General features: G+C 41.4%; 1 protein-coding gene across 2 annotated transcripts in view; it reads left to right on the plus strand.

Moving 5' to 3' along the window:
- The window catches only part of LOC126473705 (regulation of nuclear pre-mRNA domain-containing protein 1B-like), an 83,800-nt gene that overhangs the window by 53,897 nt on the left and 14,877 nt on the right, over positions 1-15,026 (plus strand). For both annotated transcript variants that reach the window (XM_050100945.1, XM_050100946.1), the window contains exon 3: positions 12,329-12,573. In XM_050100945.1, the coding sequence (XP_049956902.1) occupies positions 12,329-12,573 (245 nt within the window). The remainder of the gene's footprint in view (positions 1-12,328; positions 12,574-15,026) is intronic.

The following is a 15,026-nucleotide window of genomic DNA, read 5'->3' on the forward strand; positions in this document are numbered from 1 at the left end:
CTTAAGCTCTTCGCTGGAAGTCCTAGTCTCTACTTGACTGCTGTAGTGTTCAGTTTATGTCTGCTTTTCTGTTGGCTGAAGGACGCCCCATAGAAAATACGTTGTTTGTAAGTTCCACAGACATGATTTGACTCAACTTGACTACTTCGCAGACTAAACTGATGTATTACAACAATATTTAAATAAAGTAATGTTGTGAATATATTGTGACACACAGCTCATTCACAATAATTACAAATAGAGGTTTGTTCACAAATAAATATGCTAATATTCTTGTGCAATTGTGCTCACATTAAATAGCAATGAATTGTCATTAAGTATTGTTTAAACAATTATTTTGCCTTTTTGACAGAAGTGTATTTTGGTTCTCTTTTCAATCTCTAGCACATGTGATTGACTTGTGAACTATTCAGTGAATAACCATAAAAGTATGACAGTATGTGACATATTCATGCTGTATTCATTTGCCATGTAATTGTGGAGAATTCGATGTTGTGACAAACATTTGCATAATAAAAAAAATATAAAAGATATTATAAGCCAATAAGCAAAATAGATACAGATGAAATCAAATAATGGAAACTCCGGGTAGGAATATCAACAGTGTAGGAAAAGATAGATTGCTGCTTACCATAAAGATGACACGTTAAGTTACAGACAGGCACAGTTAAGACACTTACATGAAGCTTTTGACCACAGCCTTCATCAGAAGAAGAGACACACCATTCAAACAATAGAAGATCCAGGATGGAATGTAACAATATTAGATAAGGAAAGTTGCTACTCACCATATAGCGGAAATGTTGAGTAAAGATAGGCACAACAAAAAGATTCACACAATTATAGCTTTCGGCCATTAAAGCTTTTGTCAGCAAAACACACACACACACACACACACACACACACACACACACACACACACACACACACTCAAACGCAACTTGCACACACATCTGCAGTCTCAGATAACTGAAATCACACTGTGAGCAGCAGCACCAGTACATGATGGGAGTGACGACTGGGTGGTGGTAAGGTGGAGGCTGGGGCGGGAAGAGGGAGGGATAGTATAGTGGGGGTGGCAGATAGTGAAGTGCTGCAGTTTAGCAGTTTAGACGGATGGGAGGAGAGAAGGTGGGGAGGGGGGGGGGGGGGCAATAGCAGAAAGGAGAGAAATTAAAAGACTGGGGGTGTGGTGGTGAAATGACGGCTGTGTTGTGCTGGAGTGGTAACAGTTAGGGGGCTGGATGGGTGAGGACAGTGACTAACGAAGGTTGAGACCTGGAGGGTTACGGGAATGTAGGAGGTATTGCAGGGAAAGTTCCCATCTGCTCACTTCAGAAAAGCTGGTGTTGATGGGAAGGATCCATATGGCACAGGCTGTGAAGCAGTCATTGAGATGAGGGATATCATGTTTGGCAGCGTGTTCAGCAACAGGATGGTTCACTTATTTTATGGCCACAGTTTGCCAGTGACCATTCATGCGGATAGACAGCTTGTTGGTTGTCGTGCCTACATAGAATGCAGCACAGTGGTTGCAGCTTAGCTTGTAAATCACATTACTGGTTTCACAGGTAGCCATGCCTTTGATGGGAGAGGTGATGTTAGTGACCGGATTGGAGTAGGTGGTGATAGGAGGATGTATGGGATAGGTCTTGCATCTAGGTCTATTACAGGGGTATGAGCCATGAGGTAAGGGATTGGGAGCAGGGGTTGTGTAAGGATGGACGAGTATATTGTGAAGGTTCGGTGGACAGCAGAATACCACTGTAGGAGGGGTGGGAAGGATAGTGGGCAGGACATTTCTCATTTCAGGGTACGATGAGAGGTAATCGAAACCCTGGCAGAGAATGTAATTCAGTTGCTTCAGTCCCGGAAGGTACTGAGCTACGAGGGGGATGCTCCTCTGTGGCCGGACTGTGGGACTTTTAGGAGGTGGTGGGAGACTGGAAAGATATGGCACGGGAGATTTGTTTTTGTATAAGGTTGGGAGGATAATTACAGTCTGTGAAGGCTTCAGTGAGACCCTTGGTATGTTTTGAGGGGGACTGCTTGTCACTGCAGATGCGGCAACCCTGGGTGGCTAGGCTGTACGGAAGGGATTTCTTGGTATGGAATGGGTGGCAGCTGTCAAAGTGGAGGTATTGCTGGTGGTTAGTATGTTTGATATGGACGGAGGTACTGATGTAGCCGTCTCTGAGGTGGAGGTCAACATTTAGGAAGGTGGCTTGTTGGGTTGAGAAGGACTAAGTGCAGAAAAAGGGGAAGAAGTTGTTGAGGTTCTGGAGGAATGTGAATAAGATGTCCTCATCTTCAATGCATATAGGGTAGATGTCATCGTTGAATCTGAACCAGATGAGGGGTTTAGGATTCTGGGTTTTTAGGAAGGATTCCTCTGGATGGCCCATGAATAGGTTTGCATAGGATGGTGCCATGCAGGTACCCATGGCAGTACCCCAGATTTGTTTGTAGGTAATGTCTTCAAAGGAGAAGTAATTGTGGGTGAGGATTTAGTTGGTCATTGCAACTAGGATAAGGTGGCATCAACAGTGACGAGCAGGCACTGTGTGGTAAAGGGACAGGAACTGTGGAGAGTCAGTGGAGGAAATGGTTGGTATCTTTTATGTAGGAGGATAGGTTCCGGGTAATAGGTTCAAGGTGTTGGTCTATGAGAGCATAGATTCTCTCAGTTGGGGCACAGTAACCGGCCACAATGGGTCGTCCTGAGTGGTTGGGTTTGTGGACTTTAGGAAGGTTGTAGAAGGTGGGGGTGCGAGGAGTGGAGGGGTAAGTAGAGATGGACTCTGGGGAGAGGTTCTGGGATGGGCCTAAGGATTTGAGTAGTGACTGGAGATCCTGCTGGATTACAGGAATGGGATCACTGTGGTATGGTTTGTAGGTGGAAGTATCTGACAGCTGACGGAGCCCTTCTGCCATGTAATCCTTGCAGTTCGAAACAACGGTGATGGAGCCTTTGTCTGCAGGTAGGATTATAAGGTGGGGATCAGTTTTTAGATGGTGGACTGCAGTTCTTTCTGCGAATGTAAGGTTAGTTTGCATGTCGAGGGATTCGGGGAATGATGGTGAGGCAAGGTTCGAGGTTAAGAAATTCTGTAAAGTTAACAGGGGTTGGTTTGGAGGCAGTGGGGGTGGATCACAGTTGGATGGAGGAATGAACTGAGTTAGCCAAGTTTCAATATTGGTCTTTGGTTGAGTCTGGCTGATCGGGTTGGTGGCAAAAAAGTGTTTTCACTGTAGGGACCGGGAGGAGAGAAGGTCTTCAACAAGTCCTGCATGATTGAATTTGCGAGTGGGGCAAAACGTGATGCCTTTGGGAAGGACTGATATTTCTGTGGGCCTAAGGCTTCTGTAGGAAAGGTTCATAACTGTTTGTGGGTCTGTTTAGACTCAATGACTGCTTCACAGCCTGTGCCATATGGATCCTTCCCACCAACACCAGCTTTTCTGAATTGTGCAGGTGGGAACTTTCCTTGCAATACATCCTACTTTCCCGTAATCCTCCTGATCTCAACCTTCGTTAGTCACTGTCCTCACCCATCCAGTCCCCTCCCTGTTACCATTCCAGCACTACACAGCTGTCATTTCACCGCCACATCCAGTCTTTTAATTTCTCTCCTTTCTCCCCCTCCCCACCTTCTCTCCTGCCCTCTGTCTAAACTGCAGCACTTCACGGTTCGCAGCCCCCGCCCCCCTACCCCCCAATACTATCCCTCCCCCTCCCTGCCCCAGTCTCTTCCTTACCTCCACCTAGTCGCCACTCCCATCATGCACTGATGCTGCTGCTCGCAGTGTGGTTTCAATTATCTGAGACTGCAGACGTGTGTGTGTGTGTGTGTGTGTGTGTGTGTGTGTTGCTTACAAAGGCCTTAATAGCTGAAAGCTATAATTGTGTGAATCTTTTTGTTGTGCCTATCGCGACTGAGCATCTGTGCTATATGGCGAGTAGCAGCTTTCCTTCTCTATTATTGAGATACACACCATTCATACACACAAGCAAGCACACCTCACACACACATGATCGCCAACTCCAACCAGAATGCAACTATCACTTGTGATCACTTAATGTGTCATCTTTGTCATAAGTAGCAATCTATCCACATTCACTATAGGTACAGATGCTTAGCTTACTGGGATGATAGCTATCATGCAATGCTATCATCTGAGATACCATTTGCTGAGATCACATGAAGCTTTATTGATTCAGAGGTCTGTTGTAAATTTTTTTATTCACTGTGAAATATTAAATTCTGTAGCTCCATAGATACTGAAAATATTATTGTCAGTGTACATGCCTCATTTTTCTGAGATCACAAATGTATTCAGATTTGCTGTAATACTTGACTATAAATTATTAAAGATTCTCAAAGATGTATTAAGAAGCCATCTTTCAACTTGCCTGACTCCGCTATTTTTGGTGCATGTCCTGCACAAAGGCCATGTGAGCAACAGCCGTCTAAATTCCCAGCTGTGGGATTTATCCATTTCCATTGACACAGCTTGTCTTTGTACCTGGACTCACTCACACCAGTCACCTAGCCGGACATGCCATGATGTGCCTTGAGTCCTGGGCCCACTAAACAGTCAGGTGCACAACAATTTCACCTCCCATTACACCCCTTCCAGGTGGTCAAACTGCTTACCTACATACATCTAACATTACAAATGGGGAAAATGAGGTATGTGTGCTACGAAGTGTTGGAACATCTGTTATGTTCACCAGATTTAGCTCCTTCAGACTTCCAACCTCTTCCCAAAATGAAGTTTTCCTTGCTGATCAGGGTTTTTCTTCCACCGAGAAGTGACTGCTGTTGTGTAAAAGTATTTTGCAGCAATTCCGGAAGAACATTACAGAGATTGAGTAATGTCATTGGATGAAGCGGATGAATGTTAAAGGGAATGTTGTCAAAGATCAAAAGATATTTGGAAATATTCTAATTTTCATTGCCAGATTGAGAACTTTTCAGACTACGTACATAATGTGGTCTTTGAACTAGGATTCATATCCAAGACAGGTGAAAACATTGTGTTGTGTTCCTGAAACAATTTGTTTGTACAATTGAAGGTAATAGTAGGTGGACATTATGTTTATGGCAACTAGTATTTTGAAATAATAAGATGTGAAGTCTGTCAGACTCACAATGTTAGTTACATTTGGTAGTGTAACAACTACAGTGGTTATTGTATTTGAGACATTCTTATATTATATATATGTTAGTTGAAAACTTGCACTTGACCAGTGCATCCTGGTGGCTGAAAGAGACTAAACATGTATTCCAGGAGACAATGGCCAAACTTCTGATTGGTGACATCATTGCACAGCAGGATATAGTAATTAATGGTAGGAATAAAATTTTGTTATAACTGGGTGGGACGAAACTAAGCAGAACGTGTCTGCTGAGCATGCTATGTTGGCATAACCAGTCTCTACGCTTGGAAGAACTGAAGTACAGACAGAGAGCATATTGCCTCATAGTGTTTGGTAGAGAATGTCAGGAACGCCTGATTACAGTACCTTAACATCTATACAGAGCAGACTCAGCACTCTTCTGTAACGGGGCTAACCACCTAGGAATGTTTCAAACTTTGCATAAAGGAATGCTCTGAAGTTTAGGCCACCTTTGCCTTCCTTCTACTCTTTCAAATTTAGTTTATTTCATCTGCATCACTGATACTGATGGAAGTCAGCTCTACTAGTTTTAGTATGTCCGGTGTCTACAACTGCCGCCACTGTGGAGTCCACTGCTATGAGTCTGCAAGTATCTGTGGAGGGAACTTCAATGACAATGGTGACTGACTGATGATGATGGCCAGGCTGATCTTCCGTGAATGAATTGATCTGCCTGTTCGCGAGCTGCTAGACTTGGGAGCAGCTCCTGGGCAGTAGAAGTACTGCCTCACTGGCTGCATGCAGGGTTTACTTCTCACGCTGTCTTTTGGGTTGCCGTTGGATCCTCTGTCTACACACTATCTTGACAACCAACAACAGGGGCATACAGATTTCTGGGACCAAGCCCAAACACAGCTTCATGCTATGAGAGCATTGAGGCTCCAACAGGCGTGCACAGCCATTCTGGGCTGTAGGAACTGCGGCACTGACCTCAGACAATGCCAGAGCCTCTGCCTAGAGATTCCTCTCCAGGCACTGATGTTCTACTGTGCGCCTTCGTGCAACGTGAGCCCAGCATGGTCACTGCTTGGCAACACTGGGAAGAAGACAGTGTGATCATAAAATGCTTGGAAATAAATGTCTGTTAATTGAATGATGTCTCATTAGCATCCCGGTGCTCTGCAGGACTCTACCACTATACCTCCACTCGGGTATCCTACAAACACATATGCTCCTAGAACATGTATTTTTGTTGACTGATGTGGTGGTCACTCTTATATTTGCTGGTATTTGATTTCCTGATCCAGTTCATAGAGAGAATAAAAAGTTTGTTGTCTGGGAGTGAGGAACATACTACATTTATACCAAATAAATATTCAGTGGCATTTCTGCTTTTGTTTGCAGGAGCTACACTGATTGTGCCGAAACATTACATAGTATCATAGTGTGTTGGTCCTCCTTTGGAACGCAAAGCAGCAGCGATTCTGCATGGAGCTTATTTGACGAGTTAACTGAATCTTCTGTTGGTTCTTGATAGAACAAATCTGTAGTAGGTTTTTGGAAGTATGTAGCACCAGATGTCTCCACACAGGTCACAGGTCAGTGGTTTTTGGGCACGAAGTTGGTGCCCTGCAGCGTCCCAATTGCACTGCATGTAATTCAGATCACGCGAATTTGGTGGCCAAGACATAAAAGTGTGTTCTTTATCATCTTCCTTGAAACAAGGTTGCACAATTACAGCCTTATGATATGGAAATTTATCCTGCTGGAAGATGCCATCACCACCACGGAAGGCATCAACGTGAAGGGATGCAGGTGTCTTTCTGCAGTAATTTTCATGCAGTCCACAGCTGTCATGGTGCCTTTGATTACAAACACAACTTTCATGCAAACCCAAGTGAATGTCTCCCATAGCATAACGTTACGGTCGTTGGACTGCATCTGTGGTGCGCTGGACATTTCAAGCAGCCCTTTGCCTAAACAGTAACTGTACTGGACACAGCCATTGACCTTGTGCAACAAGAAATATGATTCCCCCAATCAGACGACACATTGTGGTTGATCCATGGTCATGTCTTGATGACATTGTGCCTACTGCAAGCATAATTCAGTGCCATTGGGTCAACAATGTGCACTAAATAGTGTGCTCCAAAACAATTGTGCCTGCACCAGCATTGTACCGTCCACAAATCTACCACAGTTTTGACACCTATCCTGTTGCACAGAGCAGTGTTGCCCACTTATCGTTTCTCTGACCTTCAGCCACTTTCTATAGATGATTATCACTGTAGCCCGGGAACAGCCATCCAGCTTCTCAGTTTGCAATTTGCTCTGCTGGGCTGTAACAATCTGCCATTTGTCAAAGTCATTTATGTCAGTGGATTACTCCATTTGCAATCCATATCATTGCTAGAATGATTCCCTGTTCATCCACTTTTATACTTTTCTTACTGCATCAAGTGCCTACATCAGCAGGTGGTATTGAAATTTGTGGTGGTTAGTGGTCATAATTTTTTGCCTAGTCATTGTGTGTGGCTGTACTTCTTACACTAATTAAAAATTACTTGATGAGTGAGACATGTTGATTAAACCTGAAGTATGAATCAGTGAGCTTAGAAAAGGCATTTAGAAAATCGTTGTAGGGGTAGAGCGATCTTGGGTTGATAAGCATATCTGCAGCCTGGAGTGGTGATACATTGTAGGCTGTGGTCTATGGAAGTGCCATGGCAGCCAAGCCGTATATTCAGTACAAGGCTTTCACTGCATCCATGGCATGCCAAGCAGAGAACTGTGTATTTGAACAGGTGTGATGAAGGACTGTATATGTGATGCTTTGGTATATGGAGTACTTCAGAAATTTTTCCTGTTGCAGCTGTGTGTAGCTTCAGATGCCTGTGTTAACCGTAGAAATTTGTTCTAAGGATAGAGCTAATAGCTTTAATGGCTTCTACCTTGCAACCTGTAACACAGATTCTGCAACGAATTTCCACTCCACAGGACAGTGTGCAATGATTTGGAAACTTCCTGGAAGATTAAAACTTTGTGCCCAACCATGGCTTGAACCTTGGACTTTTGCCTAACGCTGGCAAGTATCCTACCGACTCACAACCTACCTCACCACTTCAAATCAGCTTGTACTCCACTTCATTCTGGAAACAATCTGCTAGGCTTTGGCAAAGCCAGTTTTTGACAGTATCTTTCCTTCCATGAGTGTTCATCCCATAAAATATGCAGGAGAACTTCACTAAATGCAAATGATTTGGTGGGTTGGGTGGTTAGAAATATTCGGTTGTTTGCAGGTGATGCTGTGGTGTATGGGAAGGTGGAAGGTGGTGTAGTTGTAGGGACTGTAGGGGTGACAGGCTCTAAATATAAATTAAAAAAAAAATGTAAATTGATGCGGATGACTAGCAAAAACAAACCCATATTCAGATACAGCATTAGTAGTTTGCTGCTTGACACAGTCGTACTGTTTACATCTGGGAGTAACATTGCAGACCGATATGAAATGGGACGAACATGTGAGGATTCTGGTGACGAATGGTCAACTTCTATTTATTGGGCAAACTTTGGGAAACTAGTTCATTTGTAAAGGAGACTGCATCTAGGACTCTGGGGCCACCAGTTATTGGAATTGCTAGTGTTGGGATCAGCACCAAGTTGGATTAAAGGAAGACATTGAAGCAGTTCAGAAGAGGGCTGCTAGATTTGTTTCCAGTAGGTTCGAACAACATGTAAGTATTACGGTGATGCTTTGGGAACTCAAATGACAATTCCTGGAGGGAAGGCGAATTATTTTCGAGGAACGCTATTGAGAAAATTTAGAGAACTGGTCTTCGAAGCTGATTGCTGAATGATTCTACTGCTGTCAAAATGCATTTTGTGTGAGGACCATGAAGATAAGAACAAGGAATTAGGGCTCATAAGGAGGCATATAGGAAGTCATTTTTCCCTCACTTTATTTACAAGTGCAGCAGTAAAAGATATGACTAGTAGTGATACAGGGATGCTTAGGTATCTCTGTCAGTGGAGCAGTTGTCCATGCAAGGCAAAGATCCCAGGTTTGTGTCCCAATCCAGTCCGTTGCACTGTTTTAATCTGGCAGGAAGGTGCATCCACAGATTACTTTATCTGCATATGATTTCTAACATTAATGGAGTACAAAATTACACTTGTAGCTTAACCCACAATGATTCACAAATCTTGTGTAATGTGACTGATTCTGTTACTTCGTGCTCTTGTATAAATTCAAACAAGATGCAGTGACATCATTTGACTTCGAACTTGTGTGTACATAGCTCTAAAATTTCAGTAAAAGACAGCCCTAAGACTTAGTTCATGTAATAAACAGGAAAATATCTGGGTTGACCAGCACAAAAAGATGGCCCTTAGAATATATCAATCTACAACCTTGTTACCAATGTTTTTCTTGTTAGATGATTTGCTGTCACTGTCGCTCGTAATTTTATTTCTTTTTTTATTTTGTGTATAAAATTATCTCTATATATTGCTTAAACTTAGTGACCTCATAACTGGATTTGGGATTGGGAATGTTTGCTATACGAAGCAAAAATAGAGAAAGCATTGAATCTCCAGTTTGCTGCTAAAATACGTTGAATCCCAGTCAGTGGCAAGAACTGTACTGATGCAGTCCAGTGGTATGGCTGGTAGATAACTAAGCACACCTGGTACTACTCTTAACACTCTGTCATGTGTCCAGGTAGCACATAATCTGCCATATAGTGATTCAGCAGACAAAACACTGAGTGAAGCACAGTTGAATGCCACGAAGCCAAGCGGCCAGTCAGTGCTGCGTCTTAATGGTAATATGTTAAAAGATATATGGACCATGTGAAGCATCTCTATTGAGGCCATTACTGAGGATGTAAATACGACATAGCAGGCCCAGCTTGGCTGAGTTTTTTCCATAGACACTGCAATCCACATTGTCATTAACTTCCAGAAATGTAGCAATTTCACATATGCCCCTTTTTAAAGATGCTTCTGCTTTTTATCCAGAAGTCCATTTATTACCTCTTGTTATAAACCCATGTCCCACCCCATTATCTTGTGGATATTATGTTTGGTGCTCCACCTTAGAGCTGTATTACTGTACTTTTCAAAGTTCACTAGATGTGATGTACATTTACAGTGATCAGTTTTACTGTTAGTATCTTGCACACATTTACTATGTTACGGCAGGTAGGCTTCCAAATACTTGTATTCTATCAGTTTGTCTTCCAGTCTTATATCTCATTGTTTTCTTCTTATTTATTAAAACATTATTGACCAAATTATTCTTTCAGTTTTCAAAGTGTATGATTTTCATTTTCCGTAACTTCAGGTAAAATTACCTGATCATGAGTGGAAAGGAGAGATTACATGATGCAGACAGCTGCTGGTATAAGCATATCAAGAGCTTGATCGAATTTATCTTGAAGAGTGTTGGCACTGTTATGGCACCACCTTTGTACAATCTTGTCGCTGTCTCACTGAGGCCACAAATTCTGAAGAAATATAATTTGATACTTGCACTGCAAGAAAAGGCAAACCTACGTTTCTAGCATTTGTAGACTTAGAGAAAGCTTTTGACAACGTTAACTGGAATACACTCTTTCAAATTCTGAAGGTGGCAGGGGTAAAATACAGGGAGCGAAAGGCTATTTACAATTTGTACAGAAACCAAATGGCAGTTACAAGAGTCGAGGGGCATGAAAGGGAAGCAGTGGTTGGGAAAGGAGTGAGACAGGGTTGTAGCCTCCCGATGTTATTCAATCTGTATATTGAGCAAGCAGTAAAGGAAACAAAAGAAAAATTCGGAGTAGGTATTAAAATTCATGGAGAAGAAGCAAAAACTTTGAGGTTCGCCGATGACATTGTAATTCTGTCAGAGACAGCAAAGGACTTGGAAGAGCAGTTGAACGGAATGGACAGTGTCTTGAAAGGAGGATATAAGATGAACATCAACAAAAGCAAAACGAGGATAATGGAATGTAGTCAAATTAAATCGGGTGATGCTGAGGGGATTAGATTAGGAAATGAGACACTTCAAGTAGTAAAGGAGTTTTGCTATTTAGGGAGTAAAATAACTGATGATGGTCGAAGTAGAGAGGATATAAAATGTAGACTGGCAATGGCAAGGAAATCGTTTCTGAAGAAGAGAAATTTGTTAACATCTAGTATAGATTTAAGTGTCAGGAAGTCGTTTCTGAAAGTATTTGTATGGAGTGTAGCCATGTATGGAAGTGAAACATGGACGATAACCAGTTTGGACAAGAAGAGAATAGAAGCTTTCGAAATGTGGTGCTACAGAAGAATGCTGAAGATTAGGTGGGTAGATCAAGTAACTAATGAGGAAGTACTGAATAGGATTGCGGAGAAGAGAAGTTCGTGGCACAACTTGACTAGAAGAAGGGATCGGTTGGTAGGACATGTTTTGAGGCATCAAGGGATCACAAATTTAGCATTGGAGGGCAGCGTGGAGGGTAAAAATCGTAGAGGGAGACCAAGAGATGAATACACTAAGCAGATTCAGAAGGATGTAGGTTGCAGTAGGTACTGGGAGATGAAGAAGCTTGCACAGGATAGAGTAGCATGGAGAGCTGCATCAAACCAGTCTCAGGACTGAAGACCACAACAACAACAACAACAACAACTTGCACTGCGCTAGTACAGCCCATAACACAGTTGCACAGCTTTGTGCTTACACAACCACAGTGCTTGCAGTAGTTGCACATGGTCTAGTCTAAATTGTATAAATTAAAATTATGCTGAGGTGGTTCCTAAGATGGTTCATTCCTCATTTTCATACAAAATATTTATAACTCTGTGCACCCAAATTATATACAGAAATCAATACTCTTACTGTGCTTTGCAAAATTATTTGATTGGTAGAAGCTGCAAAAATGTTTGAGGTATTTGGCTTATGTTGATTAACAGCTAGGCAGCAGAGATACCATTGGGCAAGTGTGAGATTTCTTCAGAAGAAAATATTGTTTTCTTTACGTTGCAGGGCTGCATAAGTTTATATGTGATGCAATTGTAATGATATATTTCCAGCTAAAATTGGAATTGTTTAGATTCAAATAGGTGTCAGAAAAATTAGCTAGCTTCAAAGTACTAAAGATTTTTTGAAAGTTATTGTAAGAAATATGTGTTATTAAAACATTACTGTATTTTTATTGCTGTTGTCACTGTTCTTAGAACCACCGGACAGAGAGCCAACTCCACCAAAGAAGAAAGTGAAGTTAACACCAAGTTTTGTGCCTGAAGTGGAAAAGCCAACTAAGAAGGAGAAAACAATAAAAGTAAAAGTTGTACCAAGGGAGCATAAAAAGTCAGAAACAGAAGTTGAAGTAGATGGGACTAAAGAGTTACATGTTACCCTATCACCACATACACCATCTGGAGATCCTCCAGAACCGGAGGAGCTTATAAAAGCTCTCATGGTAAGGACGCAAATTTCATTTAGGTATAAAACAAAAGCATGAGAGGTTAACAACTCAAATATTAGCTGTTACTTGTGGCTGCACTTGGTTTTGCATTTATAATATTAGTATGAATGAAACTATTCAGTTTATATGCTTAAATAATCGTGTTGCTTTTTTGAATTTGTGAAATGTAATTTCTTTTGTAAATAAATAACCTAGAAATTGGACTTCATCATACAGTAAGTCCAACATTGTTCCCATTGCTCTACAAAAAGCTGTCATTTTCTCCTACAATAATAATTTTCATTCATTGTAGATCGGGCGGAACTTACTCCTTCCTTTAATGAATGCGGAAGAGTGTTAGTTATTGACAGCTATTGAATATAGATAGCTTTTACAGTCATGTAAAATTGATACTTGGTGCACAGATCTTTACAAATCTAACAAGGGAATGGTCCAACAAGACATGTTGAAACTTACTGTGAAATTTTTTACACAGGAAAGAGACTACAAAAGAAATGCACTGTCCACATTTTAGCTGCTAAGAGGCACTGTGAGTATTTAAATAAATAGCTGAAAATTGCCAAATTCAGTGTGTCCCGGGTAGCGGTAGAAATCCCTACTGGCACTGTAGCAACTGCGCATGCACAACTAGGCACACACGCATAACGGAGGTCAGTGGTATATTTGTAAACATGAAACACGACACAACCCGATCATAATTTGTAAAGGACATTTCAGGTTACTGTTTGTTGATAGTTTCTCTCACACTACAGTACACAGTTACTATTCTCTCGAATGAGCCATTCAAGTAACACCTGTTACAAATTATCAGTTACTTTTTGCAGTATTGGTAAGTATTGACAGTACAGATAAAGCTGAATGAATATTTATTGTGCTTTCTTAAGGCATGCCTGCAAGTAGTACCCTTTTTTCCTTCCAGCTTAACAGTAATGTGAAATCCAATTAATGTTCTCAGTTTAGCAATGATGAAATATGAAGAAGGTGGTTTGCAGCCGAAATAACCTACTTCTCCTGAAGACATACATATGTGTCATTTGTTAGTTGATTTCCTTGACATTGATTCAAATGATATCGACATTTCGTTTGAAATTGTGGCTATGTTAGAAGAAATAGGAAATAACTGTGTTGATTCCATGAATTGCGGTTCGGATGATGTTGTTTGTGCCAGTAACAGTTCTGAAGACGAATACTTTTGAAGCCTAAAAAAAATACGTACTGCAACAGCTTTTAGTGACAAAGAAAAGGCAGTGAAATATTGGTTAAATGAAGGAGGGAAAAAATGCTTGAAGTTACGCAGTGTGCAAAGGTGTTACTGTTTCATAAAATTGGAGCGTGGACTGTACAAAGTGAAGAATGAATAGCATGAAGTAAGAAATAGGCGCCAAACGGAAACCCGAAACCATCTGAATGAAAAACTGTTCGAAAGATTTGGAACTGCTCGTGAGAGGCTGTGCGCTGTTACCGATGGGGTTCTCTGAGACTGGGCCCTCCAAATTGCATCTGACATGAACATTGCTGATTTACAGACTTCGGCAACTTGGCTACACCGTTTCAAGAAATCATACAGAATAGGAAGTCACAAAAATACCAAGTAAATGTGTAGAGCAGTTGCCAGTGATAGACAATGCTAGAGAGAAATTCATAGCTGATGTAAAGACGAAACTTGCTGTTATCCCTGCAACTGCTGTTTATAATGCTGATCAGTCAGGTTTCTGAAAGAGCTGTGTGCACACTGCACTTTATCATTTTGAGATGGAAAAAAGACTGAGTCGGTTGCCAACCAATGTGTGCAATGACACATTCATTTCTGATAATGCCAGTGATAAGTATGACTAGTTTATTGTTTCTGCAGCTGTATATCTGTCTTAAAGAACCGCAAGGCAAATGAGGACAAAAAATAAAAAATGGACTGTTTAGTTGCAAAAATCTTGTAATCAGCATATCAAAATCTGGGAAAATGGGAAAGAATAATCATCAACATTTCATTCAGAACATATTCCTACCAGCTGCAGAAACTAATTCATTGGAGGGCATGGCTAGGCAAAACCTGCAGAGTGACAACACCATACTGGCAGCATACGTAGCTAGCCTATGACTGATAAACAACAGTTGCTGTAGATTTTCTTGAATGCAGTGCAATTTGTCACCTGTAAGAACAATGATTTCTTTTTCAATCTGTGTACAGAGGTGAGCTGGCATTCTTGGTACATGGCACTCTTCAGATGACCCTCATAAAAAAAGTCATAGACTGAAAGCTCAAGAGCCATATATAGTTAGCCTTCCTGGAAATTACACGATGCCCAAACATACTTTTCACTACTGCCATAGAGCAGTAGCATGTGAAGTGGTTCCAGTTTGTTGAAAACAGGTGTGCTGAATATCAAGATTTGGAATTGTATGGAGTCCTGGTGCCACAAATGTTTCTAACATGCTGAAATATGTTTAGA

The sequence above is a fragment of the Schistocerca serialis genome, chromosome 4 (assembly GCF_023864345.2).
Source record: "Schistocerca serialis cubense isolate TAMUIC-IGC-003099 chromosome 4, iqSchSeri2.2, whole genome shotgun sequence".
In the NCBI taxonomy this organism is placed as follows: Eukaryota; Metazoa; Arthropoda; class Insecta; order Orthoptera; family Acrididae; genus Schistocerca; species Schistocerca serialis.